At 37.2% G+C, this 15,390-nt stretch overlaps 2 protein-coding genes across 2 annotated transcripts; one reads left to right on the forward strand and one right to left on the reverse strand.

Moving 5' to 3' along the window:
- Positions 1-625: 625 nt before the first annotated feature.
- Positions 626-4,688, forward strand: LOC144560385 (la protein 1-like). The gene is made up of 10 exons (XM_078309569.1): positions 626-1,001; positions 1,324-1,402; positions 1,702-1,857; positions 2,047-2,189; positions 2,721-2,869; positions 3,153-3,218; positions 3,310-3,694; positions 3,914-4,061; positions 4,183-4,249; positions 4,421-4,688. Exons 1-10 carry the CDS (start codon positions 951-953, stop codon positions 4,527-4,529), a joined length of 1,353 nt encoding a protein of 450 aa, XP_078165695.1. The 5' UTR covers positions 626-950; the 3' UTR covers positions 4,530-4,688.
- Positions 4,689-5,554: 866 nt separating this feature from the next.
- Positions 5,555-9,242, reverse strand: LOC144560855 (uncharacterized). The gene is made up of 2 exons (XM_078310083.1): positions 6,438-9,242; positions 5,555-5,923 (listed from the first exon to the last, which is right to left on the reverse strand). The coding sequence occupies exons 1-2, from the start codon at positions 9,187-9,189 to the stop codon at positions 5,574-5,576; spliced, it is 3,102 nt and encodes a 1,033-aa protein (XP_078166209.1). The 5' UTR covers positions 9,190-9,242; the 3' UTR covers positions 5,555-5,573.
- Between the last annotated feature and the right edge of the window lie 6,148 nt (positions 9,243-15,390).

The following is a 15,390-nucleotide window of genomic DNA, read 5'->3' on the forward strand; positions in this document are numbered from 1 at the left end:
ATATGATTAAGTTCATGATGTTGCTTCTGTCATCTTCATGTTGTGACAATTTGTTTGAGACTCTACTTGTCTATCTTTTTTTTTTCTTTTTTTTTCTTAGTCCTTTACTATCTCGCTCGTAAGATAGGTTGCAAGAAATTACTATTCTAAATGTACAATCTAAACAACATTTTCACTAATTTAAATAATATCACATTCTACTATTTTCACACTAATTCAAAAAACATTATATTTTCTCTATTTTCATTTACTAATCTCAATTGCTCTATTTTTATTTTTTACACTAATCATTGCACCAATGTTATAAAAACTGGATCAAACGAGAGAGTTGAACTGAAATAAATCAAATCCATATCTCTTTCCGATTTGATTCGTTTAGAAAACCATTTTTATTATTAGACTGTTAAAAATCGGTCAATTAAACTAGTTTAATAGACCGGTTTTTGATAAAATTAGTCCGGACGATTCAAATTCGTTGCTCAGGATCGTCTCGGGATTCAAATCCGTCACTCAGAATGTATGCGCTCTACTTCAGAATAGATTATTGCGGATTGGAATAATCCCTTCTAAAACTCAAAAATTAAGTTACTTGACTGGATTTTAATTCGGTTCTTGTATATCTAAGTTGTATATCAGAGAGCAGATCCGACGATATTTGTTTCTTTGTAATTAATTAATAGGAAAAAAAAAACAAAGATTCGGTTTTATTCGATCAGACCGGATACGCTCTGGATTTAATCGGAAAACGGTTCAATTTCCTCCACGTTTTGCAGATGCGGTTTTTTATCCGATCAAACCGGAAAGGCTTTCGGTTTTCGGCTCAACCGCTCGGCTAAAAGCAGCCCCGACTTATTCCGACTTATATTTCCAAAACCTCTTTCCTCGGAATTCCTCCTCTCTAAAACCCTAATCGAACCGCAATCTCCATAGCAGCGATCGAACTGGCATCCATGGCAGCGGCGATCTTTGAGGAAGCAAACGCGCGTAGCATCCTTCGTCAGGTTATCTCTCACTCGGTTATTCGTTGTTCTAGAAAAATATTGTAAATTTCAATGAATCATTCCTACTTTTAGGTTTGGTATTGTGCGATTGTTATAGCAGTTAAATAAGGGTTTTCACTTCTTCTAATATTTGCAACCTTTTCGATTTTTTCCATTGAGATCGTTTCTGGAGAAAGTGTTTTTCTTTTCTTTTTTTCAGAAGGATTTATATCAGTTTTGCGGTTAGAAATTTGCTGAGTAGCTATTTTGGTTGTTTTTATGATTAACCAAATTGGCCGTTCTAATGGTGTTCTTCTAAAAATGTTAACCTTTTGATATACAGGTGGAATTTTACTTTAGTGACAGTAATTTACCAAGAGATGGATTCCTGAGAAGGGCTGTCGAAGAAAGCGAGGATGGATGTATCCTTATTGTACAAATTACAAACTAGTACCAGTATATTCTGATGTAAAAACAACTACTATGGTACCAAAGTTAAGCATGATGATAATGCACTGCATGTTTGTATTTCTATCTGTTATACTTTTGTTAGTTAGAACTTTGTGGTGTTTGAGCCTTGTGAAATTACCATGTGTTGATTCTGCTTTAATTTTGTTTTTCAATTAAAAAAGTTCAAATGCAACTTCACAAGGATATGATGCAGATTCTTTGCTCTTCCTAGTATTCATTTTTTGACCTTGACTATTGTAAAATTGCTAAGTGGTAAGCTTGGCTCTGATATGCTCATTTGGACGGATGCGATCAATTTTGGGTTTGGATAATGATACTAAACCTGAGTCGGTACCAGCTGATATAGTCGATGCTGTTTCTGAGGTTCTCAAAAGCCGGTCTACTACTCTTCGTATTTCAGATGATGGTAAGTCTTTTCCTTAGTACTGTTAGTTCCTTTACAGCTTGATGTGGTAGTAGATAATTAACATGAACTCATAATATACTGTTTAGGGTACATGATAGTATTGTATCAGTTGTATCAAAGATACAATAGCTGGCCCCATATCATGTTGCTAACCTTTTTTTTTTAACTTTTTGTTTTATTAAAAAATAGGGAAAAAAGTAGGAAGAATTGCAGAGTTGTTGAAACCTGAGGAGCTGATAGAGCAACTTGATTCTCGTACTGTTGCCGCCTCACCATTTCCTTATGACAGCACACTTGAAGATGTTGAGACATTCTTTAGCAAGCAGGCTAAGGTCAGCTAATGTAGATCAATTGTGTTTTGTATAGTTGCTCTGCATGTATTTTTACAAGGAGTGAGGCTATGGTACTATGCGTATAGTAGTTTGGTCCGTACTACAGATCAGTATTTTTTATTACAAAGTCCAAATAGTTGATCTGAACCATTCAACGTGATCTCCATATGAAAATGTACTTGCAAACTAAATTTTTACATTTCTTGAGAATTTTTTTAACTACTTTAGGTAGGTAGAAACTTGATACTTTTGAATGGTTTAGAGTCTTCAGATCAAGGATTTTCTGCCTATATAAAAAATAGTAAAAAAATTCTAAAAATGTAAAAATTTAGCGTGTAAAGTACCTTGCAAATATGTTACCAATACCAGAAAGTACCAGAATCAGGGTTCCCATTCCAACTGAATCTTAAGATTTCCTTGCATCTTAAGAAATTCATATTGGGTTTGGTAATACACAAGATTGATTGGGATGCATATGACAATTTTCTTGTTAAGGATAGTAAAATTAGATAAAAAAAATTGCTTTTTTAGGTGAGTAGTGTGAGGCTACCGAAGCATGTCTCCGACAAGCGACACTTTTGTGGTACGGCTCTCATTGAATTCTCAGAAGAGGAAGATGCAAAGAAAATTCTAGAGGCGAATCTGGTATTTGCCGGAGCTGAACTGGCACTCAAATCAAAGTATGTATATTCTTAAAATGGGTTCAATTAATCGGCAAGAAAAAAAGGTTTAATTGTGTTCTGTACCAGTTCTTGCTGGGTCCTTAGAGGTCTTGTAGAATCACATATGATTAATTCTTTCTGATTTTGAGGTGAAGCAAATTTTAACTGAGATGAGTTCAATTCCTTCCAAGTTGAACTTTATTTAGTTTAAGATAATTCCAATTTTTTTATATAAAATAAATTGAAATTTAACCCTGCATCTGATATGTATCTTCTCTGTCACAATTGATTGATAATACAGGAAGGAATATGATACAGAGAGAGAGAAGCAGATAGAGGACCACAAAAAGAAGAATGCTGACAAAGGGTAAATCTGGAAACACATAACAAAGTATTTCTTCTGAAGACTGTTCCCTCCTAAACTGATCCTTTTTGGTTTTAAATTTGCATTGTGGCAGTCCCAGCTATCCGAAAGGTGTAGTTATATCATTTCAATTGGAGAAGAAGAAGAAATCTGACGTCACTAATTCTAAGAAAATAGAGCCAGAAAATGAGAAAGAAAAGGCACTTGATTCGATTGAAAAGCCGACTGGAGAAGAGGCCCAAGAAAATAAATCTGAAGAAGTGGGGGAGAATAGTGAAAGTGCTGAAGAGAAACAAGAGGCCCAAGAAAATAAATCTGAAGAAGTGGGGGAGAATAGTGAAAGTGCTGAAGAGAAACCAAGTGAAGAAGGGCATGACAGTAAACCCAAAAATGCTGAGAGTATTTCTAATGATATTGGTGGGACCCAGATAACACGAGAGGATCTGAAACATGTGTTTGGAAAATTTGGTAATGTTAAGGTAAATATTGAATTATTGCACTACTTTCTGTCTAAAAATTCCAGATAAATACCAAGCTGTGGCATGTCCTGAACTATATTATAATCAATCCTTAGCATCTCAATTTGTTATTTTAAAGCCTTCCTGTAACTCCTGGTGCATTCTTATGCCACTCTTTACTTTAGTTTATTTGACTTCTGCTCTGCTCTTTGTCACTCCCCCTCTCTTCTAAAATTTCAGTATATAGATTTCTCTATGGGACAAGAGGCAGGGTATATCAGGTATGAAGACTCAAAGGGTGTTGAGACAGCACGTGCCATGGCTGAAGTGTCTGAAGGAGGCGGCTTGCTGGTTAAGGATCACATTGCAACAGTACAAGTTGTGGCAGGTATGTTAGTATTCTCTGTACCAGTTTTCATGTATTGCTACACATTGCAACGGTACAAGTATGTTGATTTGCTATTTATTTTTTATAATTAGTTTATGCATTGTTTGTTCCTATTATGTAGGAGAAGACGAGGAGAAGTATTGGAAGGAGTTGCAAGAAAAGAGGGAAAACAAGTTTGATAATTCAAGGTTTGTCTTTTTTTTTCCGGACAAATTTGATAATGTAAATTCTAATTTCAAGCCAACATTCTATTTTTGTACTCTTTTTATATTTTAATTTTTATATAGTTTATGTTTTAATATACTTGATCATGAGATATAATTTTTAGAATTCAAAATTTAAATAATTTTTTTTTTCAGGGGTGGTGGTGCAAGAAATAGAGGGGGAAGAAGAGAGTCTTTTGGAAAGCATGGGAGGTGGAATGACTCGACTGACAAGCGTTCCCGCAAAGCCCAAAGAGTTAATTAAAATGAGATATATTTATTTCATATTTAATGCAAGTTGATACTTTTGTTTCAATGCAATTTTAGTAGGGGTATGTTTCTGCTTTAGTGTTAATCTTTTTGAAATTGTTAATTTTATGTATCCTGAGATATTAAGTATCAAATTTATTTGGAATTGTTGAAATTGGTTCTTCTTGCCGTGATATTGATTTGTTAGATAGTATTTTCGTTTTTATATTATTATACTAGTAGAAAATTCTTAATATTACAAGCACTTGGAAAGTTGTCAAGAACTTGCTCTATTTTGGTGAAAAACAAAACTTTTTATCTATTTATTTCAGCTTCATATTGTTTACCAGTAAGATATGGTTAATTGGAGGTTATATTAACATTAACAATTGCAATAAGTTCTATGCCCGTTGTACTTCATCAGCTTTGTTTTCCACAACTGCAGTAATAGAAAAAAGTATCAATTCTCTAGTTCAGTAATTTAAACATAGATTCATTAAACCTCATCAAAATATCCCCAGTAAAACCCACGGAAGGAATGAACTGCCAACAATTATATTACAAAAAAAAAAAAAAAAAAAGGTTGGCAGTTCACCTAATTATGGTACCAAAAAATTTGGTGGTTTTCTTCTTTACTGCATTAAAATTTGGCGCTTGATGCTTATTTTGATGTTTCGGATCTGATTAGAGCAAGCTTTACTGTCTAATTTCGGTTTTGTTCTCACAACTGTAAACCAGCTGGATATTTTAGCATCTTTCACTCCAGCTTTTGCACCTGCCTTACGGAGTGCTTAGGACATAGCCCATGGTCACCGATCATACATGTACCACCAAAGGAACAAAACTCCTACCAACCTAGCACAAATCTAGATTTAAACCCTTAAAAAAAGAGGTGAAACATAATTGTTTTTACTGGTACGATATAGTTCTAAGGTTCTACAGAGAACTGATTATTTTAAAACAATAATTCAAGTAGACCAGTTTACCGTAGACTTTAACCCCAAATCAAATAAAATAGAAAAAAGAACTAAATTCTATTAGAACGAGAAATAAATTTCATTTATAAGAGCAGCGTTTCCTTTACAAGGACAAGTTGTGTTACGGCATCCTTGATCTTCATTCGTTCTCTTGGTTGTGTCTTTGCACAAGAAAGGCTGGTTCCTAGTACCAATTCTAGGCATGTTTCTAACCTCTCACCTAATTCGTCTGTTTCCATTGAAATAAGCGATGCATCGGCAATCTCAGTGGCCGACAAACCATCTGACAGTTGATTCTCTACAAATTTCTGAAGAGTGAGGCCATCCTTAAACATGTCATCAGTTGGTCGTTTCGCTGTGAACAACTCTATGAGGAGTATTCCAAAGCTGTACACATCACCTTGCGGAGAGACGTGGTTGCCCACACCATACTCTGTTATTTCTCACAAAAACAATTAATAGTAAATATCAGCTCCATAACCCAGTGTTTTAAAATGCGGCCGCATATGCGTATGCGGTCGGCAGCCGTGCTCAGAATGCTCATGCGATTTTTCCATGCGGCCGCATATGCGGTCCGAATATGCGGTCATGCGGATTAAAAATGCGGCCATGCAGTCTGAATATGCGGCCGCATAGTTTTTCCATGCGGTTTTGATAATTTGATTGTATTTTAATTAAAATTTATATTAAAAAAATCAAAAAATTATTGTTGGTTATGTTAATATGTGAAAATAAATTCAAATATATGAATATGAATATATATATATATACGTGAATTTTTATTTTAAAATCCGCATACCGCATATGCGGTATGCAGTGGCCTTCCGCATGCATGAACAAAATGAACAAAATCGCATTTTAAAACACTATCATAACCTATATTTAATCAAGAATAAAAGAGGTAAAAACAGGGGGGGGGGGGGGGGGGGGGGGGGGGGGGTTATTACCAGGAGGAACATATCCAATGGATCCCTTAACGGCAATCGACGTAGAGGGAGCTTCGTACCCCTTCCCATTTATCTTTTGAAGGAACCTTGCTAGGCCGAAATCGCCGACATGAGCAGTCATGTCTTCGTCAAGAAGCACATTACTTGGCTTCAGATCACAATGCACGATTGGTGTTGGACAATAATTGTGCAGATAGTTCAGTGCTGCAGCCACATCTACTGCTATGTTCACTCTTTCGGCAAGAGTTAGGTTCCGGGACCCAACTTTCTGATCCGCTTTTGGATGCACCCACATATCTAGATTTCCATTGCGCATAAACTCAAATACCAAAGCCTTGAATTCGCTCCCTGAACTATTGACACTTGAGCATACTGTCAGTATCTTAAGTAGATTGCGGTGCCGGATATTTCTCAGGGCATCACACTCTGCCATGAAACTCTTGAATGCTCCCTGCTGCTGGAGATCAAGAACTTTCACCGCTATAAATTCATCACCGGCCAAATTTCCCTTAAACACAGATCCGTGACTCCCCACACCAATCAGATTATCAAACGAGAAGTTACCAGTTGCCTTCACCAATTCTGCATATGATATATTAAAAATGGGGCCCTCTAAAGGCGCCGCCTTAAATGAGCGCCTTTTACTCCTTGAGTTTCTCTTTGAGATGAATACAATGTACAAGCAAGGCACCAAGATAACCAAGAGGATTACACTAGCAATGGGAACTGCTATCTTTACTACCAAGTGATTTTCCTTCTTCGGTGCTTCGCCCGGACAAGTAGGAAGATCCAAGCTCGATATGCCTCCACATAATTGGTTGTTTCCTAGCACTGAAACAGCGGTCTGGTTTGCAAAGATACCATTTGTCGGGACTTTGCCAGTGAGTTCATTGAAAGAAAGATTTAGATGCTGCAAATAGGGGAATTCGGCAAGATAATCAGGGAAGTCACCAGACAGGTTATTATTAGAAAGGTCAAGAACCTTTAGGCCTCTTAGGTTTTTGAAAGAAACCGGAATTGATTCGTTGAAAAAATTGTTATTCATAGTAAGGGTTTCCAATGCTAAACACTGACCAAGACCATTAGGGATTTGATCTGATAGGTTGTTGTCAGAGATATCGAGATAACTAAGGCTCTGGAGCCGAGCAATTTCTGGTGGCAATGGCCCGCTTAACAAATTATGAGACAAACTGAGATAATATGACAGGGAAGAGAGGCTAAGGAGCTCCTTCGGGATGGATCCGCTTAGTTGATTGCGAGAAAGGTCTAAGACATTCAAATTCTTGCAATTGCCAATGCTCAGCGGTATCTCGCCTTGCAATTGATTGTGGTCAAGATAAAACTCATTCAAACGCGTAAAATTTCCAATACAAGATGGTATAGGTCCTGATAATTGATTTAAATACAGGATCAAAGATTCCAAATTTGTTAGTTGACAAATCGAGTCGGGTATCTTGCCGCTAAATTGGTTGCCCTGAAGATACAAGTTGTTCAAATTGTCCAGATTTGAGATCTCCGAAGGAATTTCTCCAGTTATTTGGTTATCCCACATCGTCATCCATGACAGCCCGGTCGAAAGATTCCCCACCGCGCTAGGTAAGCTTCCACTCAGATTGTTTGTGTCTAAGCTCAAGTGGTCTAACATGGTGCAATTGGTCAGAGATTGAATAAAATGCCAATCACTCGCTTCCTTAGCTTCGAGTTGGTTATCTTCGAGACTGAGCCACGAAAGGTTTTTTAGCATGCCAAAATTTGCAGGAATTTTACCAGAAAACTGATTCTGTGACAAGTCAATCTCTTCGAGACCAGAGATATTGGCCAAAGAAGTCGGAATAAAGCCAGTTAGCTGGTTATCATACATATTAAGTATACGGAGGTTTGGGAGGTAGCTTCCGACGTTAGAGGGAAGTTCGCCTAAGAACAGGTTACTGAACACAACAAGGTCATTTAGAGCAGTTAAGTTATAGAGAGAAATTGGAATAGAGCCTGAGAGCATATTGTTTGATACTTTGAAGAAAACAAGGCTACGGAGGTTGCCCAGCTGGGGTGGTAACTCTCCATCAAGGTTGTTTTTACTGAGATCGAAAATGGTGAGGCGTGAGAGATTTCCCAGAGATGCCGGGATGGCACCCGTGAGCCTATTACTTGTGAGTTGCAGTCTGGTAAGAGAAGTAAGATTGCCTAGCTGCGCTGGTGTTTGACCGGTGAGGTTGTTCGAGGACAGGTCAAGAGATGTGAGAACGGTTAACTTACCGAGGGATGCAGGGATTTCCCCGGTGAGGCTGTTTTTGGAGAGGTTGAGATGTGTGAGGTTGGAGAGATCCTGCAGCTGCGGCGGCACGCTTCCAACAAAGCCGTTGGCCGAGAGATCGAGGAGAGAGAGGGTGATGATGCTTCCCAGGGCAGGAGGTATCTCTCCGGTGATCATGTTTCCGGCCAGCTGCAGTGTGGTGAGGCGTGTGAGGTTTGCCAGAGAAGGGGACAGAGTTCCGGCGAGACTCTTAGATTTCAGGACGAGGCCGGTGACGCGCTGCTTTGTGCAGTTGACACCTGTCCACTGGCACAGCGGCACACTGGTATTCCAGGAGCTCATGGCGCCAGAAGGATCACTGCTGATTGCAGCCTTGAAGGCGAGAAGTGCCAGCTGGTCGCTGTCGCTGTCGTTTCCAGCGGACTTGGATAACTGCGGCCAGAGAAAGAGAAGAGTAAAACAGAGGAAGAAATATATATGAGAGAGGAGCCCAACTGCCATCTCTGGTGAGCGAGCAAACAAATCAATTAGTTTGTTAGTTAGTTTGTTTGTTTTGATTGTGAAGATGATCACTCAGTAGTTCAACCTTATCAGTTATCAGCAGGCGTGCCAATTGAATAGACTTTTGAGCAATTGGTGCAACTCATTAAGTTAACAGTCAAAAAGTCTTCCTTTGTGGTACTTCAATTCCTCGGAAATATATTAAATATACCTGTCGCAAAGGCACAGGATTAATTAATTGAATTTGTTGGTTGAAAAATATGCAATCTGAGAACGATTCCACACCCTCAACCACTCAGTGTCCGTTGGGTCGTCCCTTCGTCATGCCCTTGAATATAGCACACAGAACCAAATCATGACTCAGCACTCAGGAGAGAAGTATTGACTAACAACTCTTTTTAAATATGCAACGAGTTTGAATGCACGCAAGAAAGAGATCAGCACCCACCCTGGCAGTATGTCTCCGAAACATTGAGGAATTCGGAAATAAATCTGCTGTTATTCCAATGGAATAACAGGACCTGTTTCTCCGATTCCAACTATTCAAATTTTTCCATGCACAAATCTCAATGAAAAAATTTGTTCATGCACAAATCTCAACAAATTTGAATGATTGGGATCGGAATAACATAATCATTGTTGAGTAGGGACACTATTGAAACTAATTTTATTACTCTATCAAGACATTCTTACAACTCTATTACTTAATAATTTAACCTTCAAAATTACATCCTCTACTACTTATATTATCCTACACCTCCAAACTACTACAATACTCTTTTTTATTTCTCTCTTACTCTCTTATTTTGCTTGGATGGTCCAAAATGAGGAGCAAAACACCATATTTATACTTGCTCCATGAGAGTCAAAGAAATATCTAGACCTAAGGTATTTTGGTCTCTTTTAAATTTTCCTATATCTTACATTACAAGATATTTTATTTGATAGTTTCTAAACAATTCTTAATATCTTTATGAAAACTAATTTTGAGCTTGGACTTGTTTATAATTTATATGTAGAAGGGGAGACATTGATTATGGGCCTTCAACAATCATGTTATTCTAGCAGATTTATTTTCGAGGAATTCACCAATTTGGTTCTAACTAAAGAAAGAATAATGTTTGTTTCGTGTATCATTAAACACTAACTGGCAACCTTACTTTTTCTGGGAAAATATCCTTCTATCTAACAATGTTATTCTTCTTCGAGAAGTGCTCCATTCGTTTGGTTTAAAATCCTATAAGAACAAGGAATTTTGTTTGAAGGTGGACTTATCAAAAACCTTTAATCAAATGGATTGGGAAGGGTGATGGTTTTTTAGCCAGAAAGCAGGCTCAGACAAGGGTGTTCTCTATCTCCGTATATATTCATCCTAGGAAATCTCAGGGCCGGTCCTGAAGATTTTGAGGTCCGGGGCGGGAGATAAGTTTGAGTTCTTTATATAGAGGTGTAAATGAATAAGATATTATCCGATTTCTTTCGGATCTGAATCCAAAAAATTACTTAAATTATCTGATCTGTATTCATATCCGAGACTATCGGTATTTGTATCCATATTCGAAAAGTTATAACGGATAAGGATACAGGTTAATAATTAACTATTTGTATCTGCATCCGTATTCGTATCCGAAAAGTTACAACGGATAAGGATACAGTTTAATAATTAACTATCCATAACTATCTGTATCTGACTATTTACACCTCTACTCCACAAGAAATGAGTTGTTAAATACCAATAATTTATTACTTATATTTTAGTTGCATGGTATTGATATATGATCGTTAATGTAGCTGGTTCAAGACTCTTTTTATTTTTGTCCTACGTGCTTAGAAAAAAACACTATTGATCTTTAATTGATATATTATGATTAACAATATAACATTATGAGATGAATAGTGACTAATATTTTGGTAATATGATGTATGTTTTGTATCCAACAAATTTATTATGAAAAATATTAGATCTAATTAATGAATGAAAAAAAAAACTATATTTAGATATTATACTTTACTCGAATGTATATTAGTAATTTTTTTAATTATCCGAATTATATTCATATTCGTCTGATATATAATTCATATTCGTATACATTTAATATCCGATCCGTATCCGTATCCGTATCCGAGACTATCCATATTCGCATCCGTATTTGAAAAATTACAACGGATAAAGATACAGTTTGATCACTATCCGTTCCGTATCCGACCGATTACACCCTTACCTTTATATATATATACATACTATTTTATTAATATGCCAATAGATCATTTTTATTTATAGAAAAGTTTAGAGCTTTTATATATACAAAGTTTGATTTTTAATATTTTATTTATTTTCAATATATACAAATAATTTTTTTGTAATATATACATACTAAAAAAATTTTGGGGCCCTTTGAATCCTGGGACCCGGGGCCATCGCCCTGGGTGCCCTGCCCCAGGACCGGCCATGCTAGGGATGGATGTTCTATCTAGAAGTTCGGAGTATCGTGTGCAAACCAGGGCACTAAGAGGAGTCCACCTAGCTCCTCCTGCACAACCACTGACTGACTGTCCTGATTTTTGGAGCAGCATACACGGAAGGGGTGCAACTGATCATGCTCTAGTTCAGTGTTTTGGCTATGCAATTTACATGGAGATCATGGCAAACAGATATAGTACCACCGAACCCGGATGCTACTGGGGACTGTCTCAATTCAAAAAGGCTAGTAATGACATTATTCTGTGAAATCGGGTTATGCTTTGCTAAGACATCCGCATACTAACCTTACTGTTGGAACAAAAGAGTTGTGAGAGAGTTTGGCGTAGGGGTGAGGTGCTTCAAATCCTCTGGAAACTGATTTACAAGGCGCTTCCATTAGCAAAGACCATGCAACACAGATTCCTTTCAATTAGCCCGATATGTGCGAACTGGGGCACTCATGAAGAGGATGCGATTCATCTCTTGCACCAAAGTCAATTTGCAAGAGCTTGCTTCTTAGCGGGTCCTCGAGGACTAATGACGGATACTCTAAATAAAAGTATTACACAGGCTCTTCAAGGGATGTCAGATACTTTGGATGATGAGCAATGGCTAACGTATGTCAACTCGACATGGGCCCTATGGCATTGTAGAAATGATAAAATTTATGGAGGCAAGCAACCCGAATTCACTCAGTTCAGGTCCTATCTCTATTCAATTAATTGGGAATCAAAACTGGAAGCAATATGCAACTTTTGTGTGATGCCGAGTAGGGTGCAGCAAGCTGCCACCTTGTCAGAAATACAAAATGATTTACACTGCTACTCAGATGGTTCATAGTATGGGGGAGTTGGAGTGGTGATGTGGCATAAAGACGAGATGATCCTCTACAAATCTAAGGACGTCAGGGGATGCTGCTCGTTGCAGATTGAAGCGATGGCTCTAAAAGAGTCAATTGTCTCAGCAATAACTCATGAGATAGTGTCATGTTCTTTCTATCTGGTACAGACCCAGTCCGCAACCCACCCATAGATGCTGACTGGCGTGCGTTCGATGAAATCCTTGAAGTTTGGAAGATGCTGCAGGAAAACAAATCCTTTGTGTGTGTTCATGCGCAGTGGTGGAGCCACAATGCTGCAGGGGTAGGCAGCTTGCCTACCCCTGGAATTTTTTTTTTTTTTGGACGAGGTTCTTTAATAGATTTTGCCTACTTCTGAATTTGATTCTGTCTACTTCTGAATTCAATTCGGAGTAGCAATTGTCAGTTCAGACTTCAAAGATGGATGTGTGAGTCGTTTAATCTAATTAGGAAAGAAAAGTATTTTTAAATCTTTGTTCAATTCGGAGTAACGATTCTCCTCCGCCCAATTATTACCAATTATTTTAGAAATTACAAGTAATTGTTTTAGTATTTTTGACATCAATTAGTAATTTAGAAATTACAACCGACTCGATAAGCAGAGATGCAATTTGATAGACGGGTGGAGGCGAGGAGAGAATTATGAAGGCGATTTGAATGTGAACCCATTCAGAAAAAAAAAACCCGAACCCGATTTCCATCTACTCCTGACTCAAATCCTGACTACGCCACTGTTCATGTGCATCAATGCCATAATGATATGACAGATAATTTAGCGAAAAAAGAGAGATTAAATGGTTGGGACCATCTAGGACACACTTTCCCCTGTTTCAATTTATAAGTTGGATATAGCACGGGTGCTGTAATGGAATGGGCTGAGGGATGTTTGATTTAAATTTCTGAAACTCCCTGTCTGATGTAATTGACCTACGGGTTTTCTGATAACGAAAAAAAAAAATGGTTCCTTAGTCTCTTGGAGAGCTTTTTTTTTTCTTCTTTCAGAAACACCAATCTCTTTATTTTCCAATTACAAACCTTCATGATATGGAATAACAACCTCCAACCTATTTTAAGAAGTGTGCACATTGATTTTTTGAAAAAACCTAGTAAACCCTCCAAAAACATTGTCATTGTAACATATTTCATAGTTCTTATTTTTCTAACCAAATCTTCCTGTTTTATAAAAATTAGCAACAACCAAAGAAGTACAAATATTTCAGAAATCAGAATACCTACTTAAAGCGAAAAAGTTGAGAAACAAGAAGAGATGAATATAATATTCCATCATGTATGCACTTCAGCAAAATAATCAGTAGCGACTAAAGTACATGGCGTTATCCCATTCATAGTGACAAATGAATTATTCGGATTCGGTTCGACGAGGTCAAAAATTCATGATTCAGGAATAATTCAGGAATAATTCAGGTATAATTCGGGAATGAATTAGAATTATCCGGATCAGAATCTCAGTCCTGCAAGAGAGCAAAAAAAAAAAACCAAAAAAAAATTGTTTTGGATAAAATTCACGAATAATTTGTAAAATTAAGGAAAAAAATCATAAAATTCGCAAATTATTCGGATTTAAACTGAATAATTCTGCGTTCCGCTCGGCATCACCAAAAAAACGAATTATTCAGATTTAATTTGCGAATCTTGTGACTATGATCCTATTTAATCATGTTTCCTTTTCCTGTAATCATTCGCCAAGAAAATGCTCTCATTAAATAGGCAAGAATATCATTGACTTATTATCCTCTTTAATCTATATGTTGAAATCGAAGCCACCTTTTTCTCTGATATTTTGTCAACATCCCATGTTATATTATATCTCTGCCATAATTAGGTTCTTTTTTCTTCTTATTGAAGACTAGACATCCACATGCAAGGATTCACCCCGAATTTTTTATTAATAGAAATAAAATAACAAAAATATCGAAATTCGAGATTATTGTTGAGTTTTCTCGAAAAATAGGTAGGATGGGTTGTGTTAATCCATCCCACCGGACGGGTCTAATTAACCCGTCCCGGTTACTCCCTCCTTAATCAAATTCGTGCAAAAAAAAAAACGGACGGGTTTACAGGACCCATCCCGAACTTAAAAAAAAAAAAAACATTTTTTGAAAGCACTCTTTTTCTATATATGTTGTATCGCATCTCCTTCTCCAGACGACCAACATTTTTTGAAAGCTCAGCACTCTAGCATGTCTATGTCTATGGACACTTGTAGATGAACAGCAGGCACCTCTCAAAAGGGTCTCACTTGGTGAGATTTTGAGCAATCCTCTTTGACCAGCAGATGCTTCTGGTACTCCTTCCTTTGGTTTGAGTTACCTAGATATCTAGGTCAATGCTATCCTGAGGACTCTAGCATCTTCCTATCCTTACTTACCTGGGTTTCTCTTCAACAAAGTCCTCATTGACAGCTAATCAATCAGTCTTAATCATATTGCATTGGCCTAGATCTCAAGGTCAATGCTGTCCTGAGTAGTCTAAAATATGCTCTTGCTGTCCTTACTTTCCTCGGTTTCTCTTCAACAAAATCCTCATTGACAACTAAGCTAGCTAATCAATCAGCCTTAATCATATCTTCTCTTCTAACTACGCATACTCATATACATATACAGTCATACTCATACTCAGGTCGTGTGCATGGACGAGCAAGTTTCCAGTTAGTGATAGAAATTGAAGCTTAAAGTACTAAAATAAAACATAAACAGAGACAGAGATTCAAACTTCTATTCGCACTGCTAGTCTACCCACCCCTCCCCGTCCGTTTTTTTTTTTTTTTTTTTTTTTTTTGAAGTTCGGGATGGGTCCTGTAAACCCGTCCGGGTTCTTTTTTTTTTTTTTTTGCGCGAATTTGATTAAGCAAATTCGATTA

Source organism: Carex rostrata, chromosome 10 (assembly GCF_964058835.1).
Source record: "Carex rostrata chromosome 10, lpCarRost1.2, whole genome shotgun sequence".
In the NCBI taxonomy this organism is placed as follows: Eukaryota; Viridiplantae; Streptophyta; class Magnoliopsida; order Poales; family Cyperaceae; genus Carex; species Carex rostrata.